The 16,131-nt window shown below is 47.5% G+C and overlaps 1 protein-coding gene across 6 annotated transcripts in view; it reads left to right on the top strand.

Moving 5' to 3' along the window:
* The window catches only part of CFAP221 (cilia and flagella associated protein 221), an 87,424-nt gene extending 71,922 nt beyond the window's left edge, over positions 1 to 15,502 (top strand). For 3 of the 6 annotated variants that reach the window (XM_045066502.1, XM_045066506.1, XM_045066507.1), the window contains 5 exons: positions 1,909 to 2,067; positions 3,398 to 3,489; positions 8,227 to 8,319; positions 10,634 to 10,729; positions 12,509 to 12,735. In XM_045066502.1, coding sequence (XP_044922437.1) covers positions 1,909 to 2,067; positions 3,398 to 3,489; positions 8,227 to 8,319; positions 10,634 to 10,729; positions 12,509 to 12,617 — 549 coding nt within the window. In that variant the 3' untranslated portion in view covers positions 12,618 to 12,735. Of the gene's footprint in view, positions 1 to 1,908; positions 2,068 to 3,397; positions 3,490 to 8,226; positions 8,320 to 10,633; positions 10,730 to 12,508; positions 12,736 to 12,768; positions 12,921 to 15,261 lie in introns of those variants that run through there. The other 3 variants (XM_045066503.1, XM_045066504.1, XM_045066505.1) reach the window with 3 other exon arrangements.
* The last annotated feature ends 629 nt before the right edge of the window (positions 15,503 to 16,131 follow it).

Genomic DNA, 16,131 nt, shown 5'->3' with positions numbered 1-16,131 from the left:
AGAACTAAAAATGGTGTGATTTTCAAAACTGGAAGGAGGAAGTTTGGAAGGAGCATTTGTGTACATGAACTAAATCCTTACCTTGCATAGGAATGAGTCAATGGATACCGTCTGTCTGAGGTTGAAAATAGAGAAATGGAAGAATAAGCATCATGTTTAGAGTAGTGACCATCAGAGACACTAAACTCAGAAATAATGGAAAGAAACAACCTCTGGGATATGCACCTGGGGATAAGAGGGAGGAGCCCCATTGCTTTTCATCTTTCCAGATCCTTCCAGCCTGAGTGAGTCACTACCACATGCATGCATTAGTTTGAGAAAAATTAAAAACCTTATGGGATGACCACTCAGACCACTTACTCTGGCAGCCATGGCCACCCAGGGGAATCCAAGGTATGACAGCTACTAAAAACAGTAATACTGTCATTTCCAAAAATATTTCATCGATATACTTGGCCCAAGACAGAGCGAGAGAGCTGGTCACACAGCACCCTTATACCCTCTACATAGGAAACACTCCTGCAAGCCACACAGCTCACTCCCCCTCACTGCTGTTGTGCCTCTTACCCCTATCACCACCAGACTAGGGTGCAGCCAGCCCCTCCCCCATCACACTGTCTCCTGGTCTCACAGTGACTCTCTCCAGCTGGAGTCTCAGGCGCTCCTGCCCCAGTTCCCTTCCTAGGCACCTTCCTGATTGGCCTTTCATATCTTGGGATAAGGTGGGGGTGGTGACTCCTGGCAGTGGGAGTCAGCAATTATCAGATACATTACATGCCAGTCACTAAGCTTTCCCAGGAAGTGGAGCTGTGCTCCTTTTTCCCTTCTTCAGTCCTGCCAGTCTCCCCCACTTCCTGGCTGGGGGAGGCCAAAGGTCTCCTTGCTCTACTTCTGGGGTCTCTCTGCTATAATTATGTAGAGGACCTGGTCTTCCCAGGGAGGGTGGGGAGGGCTCCCTCTGTCTTCTGTCCTTGGGTTCTCCTTCTGTAATACACTGGAATGGGAAATGTCCCCTCCCCCCGCCCCCCCCACCACACCCTCCCTGCCCTCCTTCCTCCTCACCCACCTTCCTGTATGTTCTCAGACCTCCCCCTGCCTGGTTCCCCTAGGGCCCCAATGTGGAGTTTTGTTGTTTTGTTTTGTTTTGTTTTGCTTTGCTTTAAAAAAAAAAAAAAAAAAGGCCTTTAAAAATTATACAAATGAACAAAAAGAACAAAATGCCAACTTAGTGGGTCTGTGTGGGACAGGAGTGGGGTTTGCTGGACTAACCCCAGAAGGGACATTAAAAGACTCTCTATTTTCAAATTTGATGTAGTCGCTCTGGGTCTCCATCAGTTCTGTTGGGAAATTAGGATAAAACAGGCTCTCCCATAAAACCAGATACTGCATCCAAATGGAGCCTTCCTGAATTAAAAACATTACCCAAACAACATTAAATGTTGACATTTCCTGATCATCAAATGTCACCCTCTTCTTCGTCTTGTCTGTAGTTTTTAAGAAGCTATTTTTGTTTTCCAAAACCAGAAGCTTCTTTGCTTTTTAAAACTAGTTTGCTTAGTTAATAAAGTCCCCTAATTCATCAAATGTAGAAATAAATACAGAACTTTAAACGGTTTTAAGCCCTCGCTTCTGCAGTATTTGTTTCCATGAGAACTTCGTAAATCCATGTGGCATGCGCTGAGACTCTTAAAGCAGGAGTGACATTTATGAACGACCATGACTACTGTCCAGTTTGAAAAACGCTCTCTTCAGCTGCAGCTCTTTCCCAGACGAGCTGACAGGGACCCAGAGTGTTAGTGCTAGCGGGAGCCACGGACAACATTTGCTGCCGCCTGCCTGGCTTGGCTGGGCTTAGAAACCTGTAAACAAAAGAGATTTTCTCGCGCTCTCTCTCTCTCTCTCCTACAGAATCCCAACCCAGGACTATTTGCTGTGAAGCACCCTCTGACCTATGCAGAAACCTTGATAGATTACCATCTGTGCCCTCACCCCAAGTACAAGTTCGTCAGGGAGTCCCACAGGGGCTCCAGCATTCCTCTCACCCAAAAGCAATTTCTCCATCACACGGTAATGGCAGAGCTGGCCCTGGGCTATGGGGAGGAGCGGGCGGACAAGCATGGGTGGGCACAGCTGGAGTTGGGGGAAGGTCTGCAGCCACAGTCACAGAACAAGAATGGTACCCTTTCATACCACCAGCCTCGGCTCTGCTCTTGTCCTGTCCGTATCCCCTGTACAGGCAACACGTGGCCCTTCTTTCAACCTTCTTCTTTTCTTTTGCCCTTGAAAGCTGTGCCTGATACTCATTTTAGTCCTGTTCCCACCACATAAAAAAAATGGTCACGCGCCAGGTGAAACCCCACGGTCTCATCTCCTCTTTCTTCGGCTCCAACAAGCGTAACATCAGAATGGACAAGCTGGTGATGGGGCCAATGCACAGTCTGGGAGAGGTTCCAGGGAATTCCTTCTCCCTTTAGATGACTGGCCTGACCTGAACGGCCAGACCTCTCTTAGGGGTGGCCCTCAGGCCCTGCAAGCTCACCAAGTCCCTAACAGCTCATTCTCTCTGCCCTGCTTCTGCTGACCACACCTCATTCTGCCTCCTCTTCCTCGGCTACCCACTCGCCTTTCTGAACTACATGTTCTTGTGCCGTGACCCACATCCCTGGGGCCCCTCCCTCTCTTTCATTCCCCATTTCCACCCATCACTGGATCCCCCATCTGCCCTCCACAGCAGGCGAATCTCCTGCTTCACCCCACTGTGCAGTGCCCCCCACCCCAAAGCTCTCCCTTGACACAAAGCAGGTCTCGTCATTTTCCAGTTTAAAAACCCTCAGTCGTTCCCGCGGCCCGATGGAGCTGCTCCAAACCATCAGCTTGGCCCACAGGTCCTTTGTGCCCTGCCTGTCTTTCCAGACTCACTTCCCACCAGTTCCTGTCTGGCGGTGCACCGCCCCCCCAAGCGCCGCCCAGCTGGTGGTCCCCTGACAGCGCCCTCCCTCGCATGTCTGTGCATTTGCAGGCACTGGGCCCTGCCAGGAATACCATCTGATGAGCGAACGTCGCTTTGAATATCACTCTAGCATGTCGTTCACAAAACAGATTGTAAGGCCTGATATGTTTTCCATCACCAGGCCCCGTTTCTTTGTGTGCCTGATGAATCAGGGGGAGGAAAATCTCTCCTTCATCCCTACTTTAGTTCCCATTGCTTAATGTCTTCTGCTAGGGAAGTCGTCTTTAAGCCTCAGAAGAGCAGTGGAACTTAAGGAAGGTATACATTTTGGAGCTCAGCTTTGACTGAGCCAAAAAGCCCATTGAATGAAACAAAAGTTCTTCCTAGACTTGACCGCGCCAAACAGTTCCCTTACATGTGGGACCCTGTGCCCGGCTTTTTCTACAGGACATTATTCCTGGGATAATGCATTGGAAGAAGTTCCAGCCCCTGGCTCTCTCCTCCCTGCCCGAAACCTCGAAGACAGAGACAGCCCAGAGGTAAGCCACAGCTCATCTATTTATCTCCTGGAGGTCTCTTGGCACCACAGATTACAGAGGCTGTGATCCTCAAAGTTAACTGCCAATATGGTCTCAAATCCTACTTTTAGGGTTTTAGGGAAGTTCACTAGGTGGAGAAACACGATAATGCATTGCAGACTCACACATTCTGAATTCTTTTCATTGAGATCTACTTCTTAAAAGAATGAATGTCACAAGTGGCTGATCATCCCTGTTTCAGTAAACCACCAATCCATAGAATTCAGCTGAAATAGTCATGGTCAATTTTTAATGTTCTTGAATTGCCAAAATTAGCCTTCTGTGCCCTCCATATACAACTTCAGGGGGGTTCCTGCTCTCTCCGCCTCAGCCTACCGTTCCTGGGAGGCCCCAGCTACCATCATACACAGATGGAGCTCAGGGGAAGAAACAGAACAGACCAATGAGCATATTGTTGGAGCAAAGAAAGAAAGAATCTAGAGTAAACACATTTTTGCTAGTTTCTCATTTAGCTCCTCTTCAGAGCCCTCAGATCTCAAACAAGGAGTCTGAGGCCTTTTCTTTAGGACTCTGGCCAGTCAGTAACCCACTCCCAAGCCTCTAAATCTGCTTCTTTGGTCTGTTGTCCTTACCAACATACTTAAACAGGTGACTCGTATCCAAAACAGTGGCCATCGGCAGTCACCTTTCCTTCAAGTCCTTTGATCCAAAATGAGGCGCACCCCAAGTACGTGAGCTCTGCTCCTATGGGATCAGCAGGCACCCCCACTCCCACCAGCATCTCCTGGCTCCTCTGAGGCAGGAACTCAAGCCCCTCTCTCCCCAGAGTGCCCAGTCCTGCAGGAGCTATGTGACATCAGCCCCACTCCTCGGCCTCTTCTCCCAGTCCTCTTGGCCATTAAAACAAGGGGATGGACATTTTCATTTTAGTAGGAATGAAAGAGCTCACTGGGTGTCCCGTGCGTGACCCTGTATACACTACCATCTATCCCTGACCCCCACCCTCGGGGGAATTTGAGGGGCATCGCTGAAAGCACATTTGTGACTTGAGAACACTGAATTTTACTTCTTCCCTCATTGTCAGAGAAAAGCTCCTCCTGAATTAAGCAACATTCAGCCTCCCTTCCCTAGGCGCTGCCAGGGGCCGTCGCTTTGGGATTATTTCCTCACTGCTTCTCAGCTACCGTCCTCCGCCTGGAGATTTAACAGGAGACAAGCAAAAAGTGCCCCGCCTGGGGTGTTTGGCAGGAGCTCAAAAAACAGGAGTTCCCTTTCTGTGAGTTCATCCATGCTTCATCCCTCCTGGAGCCACCTAGAAGAAGCTCAGCATCTTTGTTCTTCACTTGAGCACAGTTAAAATCTGAAAGCTCTAGAATCAGGGAAGATAGTGGCACAGTAGAGAGAATGAACACGTTGGAGGGCCTTGGAGACTGCCTCTGTTCCTCATGAGTGGAGACCCCCGCGCTGGGTCCTTGGGCGAGTCACTTATCACTGAAGCCCTTCGAACAATACCTTTCTGGTCTGCGAAGCTGGGACAGCCATGGCTGCCCCCACCCCCACCCCAGCCACTAAGCATTGCGGTGGTTCTGCTGCCACCAGATGGCAGTAGTCTGCAACCCGGCCTGCTCAGGCGGTGGGGGGAGGACGCTTCAGCCCCATAAACCAGACAGAGCTGGCTGTGGGGTAAGGTCAGGAGACTGACAAATGAATAAATGGCCAAAAGTGGCCACCAGCTGTCCGCACGCACAGCTCTCAAGAATTAAAGAGGGGGAATGTCCCTTTTTTTCCCACGCTTTGTCCTTGGAAAAACCTCCTGAGGCTGTTCTTTTCAAAAAGCAGTCAGCAGCAGTTACCTTGGGCTTCAATTAACCATGAATTAAACATGAATTCTACATGAATTAAAGAAAACGCTCCAAGTAGGAGCTGTTACTTTCAACTTCTGTGCCTGAGTGCTCTGTTGGGCCAATTCATTTCAAGATAAACCGTAATTGCATAAGAGATGATAAAATCAAGAGAGGATTCTCCATTTCCTTCTCATAGATTTCTAGGATGTAAACTTCTAGACCCTGTTTTTATTTTTAAAAGCAGTTACAAAATAAGAATGGTATTCTTTCTTAAGTTCCTACAAATCCATTAATGATACTTCAACCTTGCAGTCCTCTGGCTTGAATAAATTACCTATTACTTATGAGATGTTTCCTTTGCCCCTGAGAATATCTGTTTGCTGTCAAACCACATGATAGAGCTATTTACTATTTGTTTATTCCAAGTGACTTTTGCATTCATAATAATCAAAACATCTCACTTGGCTTCTTTGCTCTTTAATAAATTCAGTGAGAACTTTTTGAGTTTCTCTAGGACTTTCATGAAAATCTTGCAAATCAGCAGCAGCCGAAGACATTGTCTAATTCAGTAGTGCCCTGGCTTTCAGATTTTATAGACGAGTGAAATGTCCAGGAGAATTTTTTTAATTTTCCTTTATGTAAATTAAATTAATTAACATGCAGTGTTGTCCGGAAGAATTTTGAAAACGATTTTATGGCCATGAGAGTTCTGCTTTGCCAACAAAAGCATTAAAACCAAGGAAAGCAACACGAAGTGTCTGACCACCATCTACCGTCTCCACCGTTTCAATTTCAGAACGTATTAACACACACACGAAAGTAAGAGGAACGCGGGCTCAGACTTTAAAACTTGGATTAATTTGGTCTCATGAAAAAGACGTGGCTGTGGCCAGGCTCTCTTCCCAGACTAGTCTGCTCTCTGGGAAGAGGTCTGGGCTTTCCACATCTTAGTACCTCTGCTGGGCAGGAATGCCCCGGACCACCCCACTCTAAAGCGGCAGTGGGCTTGGCAGGTAGGACCCACATGCTTTGTCAGGTTCCCTTTCGGGAAGAACGGTATGAAAACCAAAAGCTGGATACAAGGTGGACACATTGCTACTGGGTGGCTTGTTTCTTGGCTTCCTCAGCAGACCAGCCAGACACACACACACACATAAGCACACATACACACATTTCAGAAATGATGAATTCACACCGGTGCTTACAATTGTAGCCTGCATCCGTAAAGCTACTGCCTGCTTTCTGCCATTCTGTGCTTGTCCCTTCTTCCACTGGGAGATCCCTGGCTCCTAATGCATTTACCCATTAATCAATTTCATAGAAGTCCAAAATAGTTTCACAATCGTCTCACCTATAGCCATGTTAATGAACAAGCATGATAAATAGAGGTCAGGTTTGTTTGCAGGTTCCCCCAAGTTTATTGTACATCCCACCAAATCTATGACTATATAGTCAAATTCAGTATTTATAAGTTTCCTGGATTAATGCTTTTTTTTCCTTGTTCTTTCTTTCCTTCCACCATGATTATGGAATTCATGTGAAATATTTGCTTCAGTTTACTTTCAATTTGGGGGTTTTCCCTCCCTTCTCTTATTGATATAATCTTTTTTTAAGTAATAGATAGAACAATCACATGCTTTCTTTTTTTTTTTAAGATTTTATTTTTTTGAGAGAGAGTAAGCAAGAGAGAGCCCGAGCTGGGGCCGGGGGTGGGGGGGCGGGCGGGGGCAGAGGAACAGGGACAAGCGGACTCTCTGCTGAGCAGGGAGCTGGAGGTGGAACTTGATCCCAGGACCCTGGGATCATGACCTGAGCCAAAGGCCAATGCCTAACTGACTCAGCCACCCAGGTGCCCCATCAAAGATACATGTGCACAAGCCAAAACCCCTTGTTTTCTGCATCTGCCTCCTGCCTTAACCTCCACTCACAATCTTTCTAGGATCTGGGGGAAGCTCCATTTCCTTCCTATGTGTTCTACTGTCTGTCACTATGTACTCTTCTTCATGAGACAACACTCTCCCCAGCTTCCAAAATTTAGTCCAGAAAACTGTTGAAAACTCTTATCCATGTAGGTTTTTTCTCCTCTTCTTCTTTGTCATGTGTTCAATTTTTTATTCCTTTAAACGTCATAAGGGGGGGCACCTGGGTGGCTCAGTTGGACAAGCATCCGACTCTTGATTTCCACTCAAGTCATGATGTCAGGGTCATGGGAGCTCTGTGCTGAGCAGGGAGCCTGCTTAAGATTCCCTCTCTTGCTCTCCCTCTGCCCCTCCTGGCTCATTCTCTCTCCCTCTAAAAAATTAAAAACCAATAAATAAAGTTTTAAAACATAGAAGTTTTTAAGTAGTTGAGACCAAAAAAAGCAAATGCTTGTTCTACCATCTTGAAACAGAAGTTTGCTGCCAATTTCTAAACTAATCATATTTATTCTACCTATTTTAATTATCTTAATGTGCTCTATTCTCAGGATTTTATAGAAAGCTCTAAATCTATGATGCCAAATAATATATCTGGGGGTGGGGAGGAAGGTCTGAAACGGAATGGAACAACTAAGGACGACTGTAAAGTTGAGGGGAAACTATTAAGAAAAGTGAACGGTCCCAGTACGCCCTGTGCCCTCCAAGAAAGAATATTAGACACTACTAACTTGAAAGTTCTGTTCCTAAACCCCAGAAAATGGCTTACTTGGCCACATGCTCTAGGGTTTGAACAGTACCGATCACACACGCTGCCTTTGTCCATAGGCAAACACAAGTGGGTTTTCAGGAGTGAGGGACAGAAGGGGAATGTCCTTCCCAGTAGGAAAGTACAAGCACTTTAGCACATGGTGTAAAGCTCCCAAGACTGCGAATGTGAGCATTTATCCTCCCCTGCCTGTGCGGTTCTTCCACAGCTGTGATTCCTTCAACCTAGTCATGCTTCCGGAAAATGTCCCTGCCGTTCTCCATGCCCTACCAGAAGAAGACAGACTGGAAACGGCTGAACGGTACTTTCTCACCTTTGCTTTCTAGTGTAGTCTGTTCTACCAAAATGCACCAGGTGCTTCGAGAGATTTCAAAAGAGCACACGGTGCCCAGGTCTGCAACCCAGATGACTTAGGGCTAACACATGCAGCCAGAGCCCTAACTAGGAGATGGCAGGCTGAGTTAGTGGTGTGGAGTAGATGGTCTCTGCAGCCTCACATTCACTGATGGGAGGGAGCTCCAGGGAGGGGAGAGCAGAGGTGGTGCTCAGTGGGCTGGGAAGGCTTCATGGTCACATGCACTTGGGTTAGTCCTTGAAAGAGAGTAGGATTTGGAGAGGCATAAAAAACTATAGACCCCAAACCGAGGTGCTCATGTTTCATTTTACTGGTGAGCATCCAACAGCCTCGAATCTCCTGTTGCTGTGCTGATTTCAGCATTTGTCCATGTAAATCATCAATTAGTGAAATCCTGAATATCTGAGGTTTCTCTCCGGGGCTAAGACTTGTCCACGTGCCGTGACACTTGGCAATACCTGAGCATAGGAAGCTCCAAACCGGGGAAGGTGGGAGCGCCTTCTACTGGAACCACTGCGCAAGGACATTGGTGAGGACACTGGTGAGGATGCTAGAGCCTCGACGGATGGTACCCGTCTGTATGAGGTTCAGAGGAGTATGTCCTGGCAGGGCTGTGGTGCCCAGCAGGCCGCAGCTTAGCTGACCCCTCCTCCACTTGGCACTGATGTGGGAACCATTGTGACCGAGTTCCCCCATCTTTGAAATGATAATAGTAGAACCTATTTCCTGCAAGTTGTCAGAGTTGCAGGAGATAATGCTGATGCTGATGACAATCACAACATTTACCAAGCACTTCAGCACAGAGCTTTGCCCGCAGTCTCATTTACTCCCCATGATGAGGTCTTGCTGTTATCCCTACCTTAGAGACAGGAAACTACTCACAGGAAATTGATTTTTGCAGAGCACCAACATGCGGCTGCTTAGCAATCATTAGTCTTCAGTCACAGGGGACTGGAACAGTGTCTATGCCTTCCAAGGGTACTTTCCGTAATGGAACCTTGCTATGCCACTTCAGGGTATCATGGCTGAATGGTGTTCCTGCCCCCCCCCCTTTTTAAATTTTATTTGTTTGACAGAGAGAGAGAGAGAGAGCACAAGCAGGGGGAGCTACAGAGGGAGAGGGAGAGGCAGGCTTGATCCCAGGACCCTGGGATCACAACCTGAGCCAAAGACAGATGCTCAACCAACCTAGCCACCCAGGCGCCCCTGTGCACCTGCTTTTAATTCCAAACTTTGAAGACTTGGTTGATCTTGGAAGCATTTCTCTTAACTGAGCCATTATCAAAAAATCCATTCTCTTTTTCTAAAGTAATAGGGTTGTTGAAAGTAGTAGTGACATTTCCCAGCCTCCCTTGCAATAAATTCACCCATTTGGCAAGGCCCTAGCCCAGGGAATGTGAGATGGGAGATATTCCACTTCTGACCATGACCACTGAAGGAGTGAGTGTATCTCCTCCACGGTCTCTCTCTCTCTACTTTCCTCCAGCTAGAACCCACACATGCAGCAACTACGCTTTAACCATCAGGCCAGGGGTCAGCAAACTATGGCCCATGGCTGACTCTGGTCTGCCACTTATTTTTGTAAATAAAGTTTTATTGTAACATTCATGTATTATTTCTTTGGGTTCCTTTCATGCTACAAAAGCAGAGCTGAGTAGTTACAAAAGAGACTATATGATCTACAAAGCCCTTTACTGAAAAGCTTGCAGACCCCCATTCCAGCAGATAGCAGACCACAAGACAAAAGTCACCTCAAGCCCTTTAATTTCTTCTTTTACCAATAGTTTATTTGGAAATATATTACTTAAATATATTAAAATTATATTAAAGCAGTTATAGGTTTTTTGGGGTTTTTTTAGTGAAGAAGATAGTGATCTCTTCACTATCACTTTCTATTTAAATTTCATGGTGGCCAGAGAACATACTGTGAATGATTTCAAAAAGATTGAAATCATTCAGGCTTTCTTTACAGTCCAAGATATGGTCCGTATTGGTAAATATACCACATGCACTTGCAGAGAATATGAATTCTACAACCCCACTTTAAAAATTGCTTTTTACTCTCTGGTTATGATTCCTATCATTGTAGGTCAAAGCAGTTTATCAGCCTTATGCTTCTCTTAACATAGACTCAACAAAAGTGGGTAGAACTAACACTGAAAGCCAGAAGAATTGCATAATTCCTAAATGATCACAATATTTCTCTACTTTATTTGGGGAAGGAAAACCCTTTCCAGCTAAGCATGTTCTTCCTTTTCAGTGAGCTCTGCGAACAGAATATAGAAGTTCTGTTGACTCCGGAAATGATCGAAGCAGAATTCCCTATGTTGGACCACAAGGACCCCAAAAAGGAGAAGTAAGTGGATGCTTTATGCCTTCCTTAGGAAGAGGCAGCCTTCTGATAGAATTGGTCCTCCATGAAGGACAGGAATTGTCACGTCATCTGAACCTAAATACCTCAGGCTTAAAAAAGAGAGAGGGGTGTGTCTATCTTATTTGATGCACAATTACGGTCTCTCAAGTGTGGTTGGCAGGTAAACATTTAAGGACTGGACCCAATTTTTCCATTTGCTTATCATCTAATTTCAGAGGTGAGTTTGTTATTGATAACTGAACGAGTCTCCTCCGGCATCAGGAACCCGGGCTCTGGAGCCAGAGGAGACCCGTGGCCGAGGCTCAGCCCCACCATTTATGCCGTACGAGCTCTCCAGCCAAGTTTCTGACACCTCAGTAAACTGAGTTGCGGTGTCCTCGTGTGCGCCATGCAGGAAATAAAGTCTCCCTCACAGGCCTCACAAGTGTGAGGAGTAAATGAGACACCAGTGCAAGGACGGCCAGCCAGTAGCTTGATGTGAACTGGGTGTTTGGCAAACGTGAGCGCTTCCCTTCGCCTCTCCCTCAGGGGCCGGAGAGCAAACACATCATCACTATCCCTCAAAAAATTGGTTTCTCTTTTTTTTTAATTGTATATTTATCTGAGAGCGAGAGAGAGATAGAGAGAGAGAAACATGAGCAGGTGAGGGGCAGCCGGAGAAGCAGGCTCTCCACTGATGAGGGAGCCTGGCGTGGGGCTCCATCCCAGAACTCCCAGATCATGACCTCAGCCAAAGGCAGACGCTTACCCAACTGAGCCACCCAGGCGCCCCGAGGGAACATTTTAATTCTTCATTTTCAGGTATTTCTGCTTTTTCTAAACTGCCAGGCATTTGCCAGAACTTTACATTTCACCCTGTTTAGAAAACGTTCCAGAAGCACTTGAGTTTATACTGTATTCTATCTAGGCAGATCATAGAGCTGACTTCACAGTCTTAAGACATCTGTCCTTCCAACCAAATGCGCTCCTCAGTTCCTTCCCAGATATTTGGAATATTCTACCAGAAACCCCCTTGCCACACCCAGCAAAGGGCTGGGCTCCACATCAGCAGCCACCTGATCCAGGTACAGAACCCGCCCCCTGACTCCCCCCACTTCTGGAGCCACTGTCAGAGTCAGACATGTTACAGGCCTACCTTATTCATAAACATGAAGCAGCAACGAATGCTGACTGAACCTTTAGAAGACATCATGTGAGTGATTTCTCCTTTCACCTTCCTGACAACACTGGCAGATGGGAACTACCACTGTCTGTCCATCTGGAAGCAGAGCCTGAGTTACAGAACTTGGCCACACTAAGAAGCTCATGGAGCTGAAATCAGAAGCCAGGTTTGAATCACTTACCAGCCAAGTGTTTTCACTAGTAACAAAATTATCATCAAACATAGTTTGAAATAGATATATGTGATATCAATTCTCTATAAAAACATAAAACAAGTCCCCAGGGGTGCCTGGGTGGCTCAATTGGTTAAACATCTGCCTTCGGCTCAGGTCATGATCCCAGAGTTCTGGGATCGAGTCCTACATTGGGCTCCCTGCTCACCAGGAAGCCTGCTTCTCCCTCTCCTTCTGCCCCTCCCCCTGCTTGTGCTCACGTGCCCTTTCTCTCTCACAGATAAATAAATAAAATCTTTAAAAAAAAAAAAAAAGTCCTCCAGGCTTCACTATTCCCGTGACCCTGAGCCAGCTTCTGGGTGTGGGTGGGCAACCTGAGCTGCTACCAAGTGCCCTCATGTGTCCCTGTCGGGTGTTTGATGTACAGAGAGATCAAAGAGCAAGCACAACCTACGGAGAAGCCAGGAGAAAAGATGCTGGAGGAGATGAAGATTCTACGGGGCAAAGCTCTCAACTCGTACCTGATTCTAGGATAAAACCCCCAGGAGGTCAGTTCCTCTCATTGGCTTCCTGCTGGTCACTGTGTCCATTGACGTTCCGGTCATTTGAGGAGTTAAACTCTTTAGAGAATAAAATTGAAAGGTGGATGATGTATATATTTGTAAGTAATCATTTTTCTTTTGAAAGATAAGACGTCACCAGTGGGATGGCAGTGTTGGAAAGCTCCTTGGTGCAAAAATTCAATGCTGGCACGAAGACTTCTGGAGCAAGCCCCAGGCCACCTACCATGTGGAGAGCCCCAAAGCCTTCTGCACGTGGTGTGGTGCTGGGAGGGGGGCTAGGCGGGTGGGGAGAGGGCAGAGAAAGGTGGGTGCGGAGCGGGTCTGCTCTCTCACCTCTGCATGGAAGCCGCCCCTTGCCCCTGAGCGTCCCAGCCTTGGTGAGGACACTCACTTCCCAGGCATCTATGCAAGGGCACAAGCTTGTCCTACATTTGTATTTGCCAAATCTGCCAACAGCGTTCCGCACCTAGCAGTCTTGGGAGAGATGCTGTGCAAGTGCATGCCGGGCTGGCTGCCTGAGGAGGAGAGGCAGTAGGTGATGTGGGAGTCGTGTGTGAGGTGTGAGGCAGGCTTTCCAAACGAGGACAACAGTTCCTTTTTCCCTGGAGTCTGCCGCATGCCAGGCCCCCTGTTGCGGGCCAGCTCTTCAAGTCCACACATCCTCCCAGGGAAGGGAATCCCAAGGGTCCCAGGAGCCAGGGGACCTGTCAAGCTGGTGAAAACCCACAAGGCCTGTGTGACTTCGAGGCTGGGCAGAATCAGGGAGGGAGTCTTCAGGCGCCCAGAACTCTGGCGACATCAGCCGTGCTGGGCAGGAGGGGCAATGGGAGACAGGGACACTGCCTGCCTCTGCCTGAGGACACCAGAGTCTTCATTCTTGAATCAACCACAACAGACCCACAACAGAACTGCCACCTTCTCCTCCTGTCTTAAGCTACCAAATTGTCCTGTCTCGTCTGCTTAAGGAACACAAGGAGGTCACATTACTTTTACTGTTCAGAGATCACAATTTGTATCTCCCATCCCACCAAAACAGGAAGATCACACTCGCCTTCCAGGGGGTCCTTTTTTCTTCCAGGATAAGGCCAAGCACCCTGGGGAGTCCTACTTAGCCCAAGGGGCTGGTCCTGATGACCTGCTAAGGAGCCCAGGCCTTTGACTGCCCCAGCTCGGTGTCCCGCAGTCTGCTTTCAGCAGGATGCCTGTCTGCTGTGGGGACAGAGGCTCGGCCATCACAGCTGGAAAATAGTGGCTCTCCAGGTGGAGGAGGGAAGAGTGGCCTGGGGTATGGCACACAAGCACACATACACACACAAGGATGTACACACAAAATACACACAAGACACACAAAATACAAGAGAGTTGCTGAGGGCCATCCAAGAGCTGGGCCTGGATCCAGGTCCAGCAAGTGATACTACCCCAAGCCTGCCCTGTGACAAAGGGGACACACCATCAACAAAAAACAGATTTTACGTTTGTGGTATAAAATCAGGGTATGAGAAGTGCTACAAAGAAAGACTAATGTAGGGGTGCCTGGGTGGCTCAGCCATTAAGCATCTAACTTCCGCCCAGGTCACAATCCCAGGGCTCTAGAATCAAACCCCATATTGCACATCTTGCTCAGCAGGAAGCTTGCTTCTTCCTCTCCAATTCCCCCTGCTGTGTTCCTTCTCTCACTTTATCTCTCTGTCAAATAAATAAATAAAATATATTTTTTTAAAAAATAGGTTCTGCCTTCAGCTCAGGTCCTGATGCCAGGGTCCTGGGATCCAGACCGGCATCGGGCTCCGTGCTCGGTGTGGAGTCTGCTTAAGATTCTTTCTCCCTCTTCCTCTACCCCTGCCCTCCCCCACCACTGCACACTCTTTTTCTCTCAAAATAAATTAATAAATCTTAAAAAAAAAATTCCAGGTTCATCTTATATTTTCTCAGCCTCAGCCCTGGAGTCAATTATTTCTAGCCCTAACTCCTTTTATTGATGTTCTTATGAAGGATGCTCAGAGACAATCCCTGGGTGTTCATTGTTCCTGGGTCTCTGTTTCCAGGCTCTCTCGGTGGACAGAGCTGGGACACCTCCGTATTTTTACCAACCCACACATACATAGCTCTGTAGCTCACTCTCCACATCTATCAAGAACATGAATTGAAGGGTGGCTCAGTGAGTTAAAGCCTCTGCCTTCAGCTCAGGTCATGATCTCAGGGTCCTGGGATTGAGCCCTGCATGGACTCTCTGCTCAGTGGGGAGCCTGCTTCCCCCCCACCGCCTGTCTCTCTGCCTACTTATGATATCTTTCTCTCTCACTCTGACAAATAAATAGATAAATAAAAATCTTTAAAAAAAAATACTATATAAAAAAAAAAAAGAACATGAATTGATTCTGAGACTCCTGATTCTAATCACCAGTTTGTTTCGGCCTTCTTTTAACTCCTTTGTAACCCTCCCCCTACAGTGATAACCCCATTCTCATTATCTACAGTATGTTTATTTGTTCACTTTTAGCACATCCGTGAAGGGATGGCCCAATTGTTCACCTATCTCCTGTGAGAAACCCATGTTGTTGGTTTTTTTTTTTTTTTTTAGTTTGTTTGTTTTTTATTTTATTTATTTATTTGACAGAGAGAGAGCACAAGCAGGGGAAGAAGCAGAGGGCGAGGCAGAAGCAGGCTCCCTGCAGGGCAGGGGAAGCCTGTTATGGGACTCCATCCCAGGACTCCAGGATCAAGACCTGAGCAGAAGGCAGTGGCCTAACCAACTGAGCCACTCAGGTGCCTGAAACCCATGTTTTGACTAGATGACAGTATTTGCCTTCTTGTTGTCATTAGCATTGCAGAGTTCAATAAAAATACAATTTTCCAAAGTTACGGCTCTTTTTTCCCTTCCACGCATGTCCATATGGTTCTGACATGCATTTGGGATGCAGTTAGGTTCGTTTGTTCCTGTTTCTATTCCATCTCTGGTTCCCCAACATCCTAGTTGGGTTTAATTATTCATTTATATTTAGGATGTGCACAGGGTTCGCACAACATTCCCGTGGTTCTCACAGCCACACGAAAGAGGTGCTCGGGGAAGGGCCCGTCCCTCCTCATCTTACTACCCTGTTCATACCCACCCTGTAGGTAACCAGGCTCTTTAGTTTCTGGTTTATCCTACGAATCGGTAATTCTCATAAACCTCTGTAGGTCTGAAAACCTTACTTTCCCGCCCTGCATTCCTCCTCCTCACTCAGGCCTCTCAGCAGTTCCCCAAACACAGCCCGCTGGAGCACACCCTGCACCTGGGCCCTTGCTGTTCCTGAGGGGCTGTTCCACCCCCTTCCAGCCTTCCAGCCCCAGTTCAGACTCCCCCTGGCTCCCTGGCCTCGGGTTCTCCCGCACATCGCCCCCTCTCAGGTAGGGGTTAAATCTTTCCTCTGCCTACCTCATTGTCTGCCACTACGGAGGAGGGAGGGGCCCGACCTTGCTGCTCCAGGGAATCGCTGCCCTCATC

The sequence above is a fragment of the Mustela putorius genome, unplaced genomic scaffold (genome assembly GCF_011764305.1).
Source record: "Mustela putorius furo isolate JIRA1106 unplaced genomic scaffold, ASM1176430v1.1 tig00003867_pilon_pilon_pilon, whole genome shotgun sequence".
NCBI lineage: Eukaryota > Metazoa > Chordata > Mammalia > Carnivora > Mustelidae > Mustela > Mustela putorius.
The sequence above is the reverse complement of the archived record's forward strand: the minus strand, read 5'-3'. Positions and strand labels throughout refer to the sequence as shown.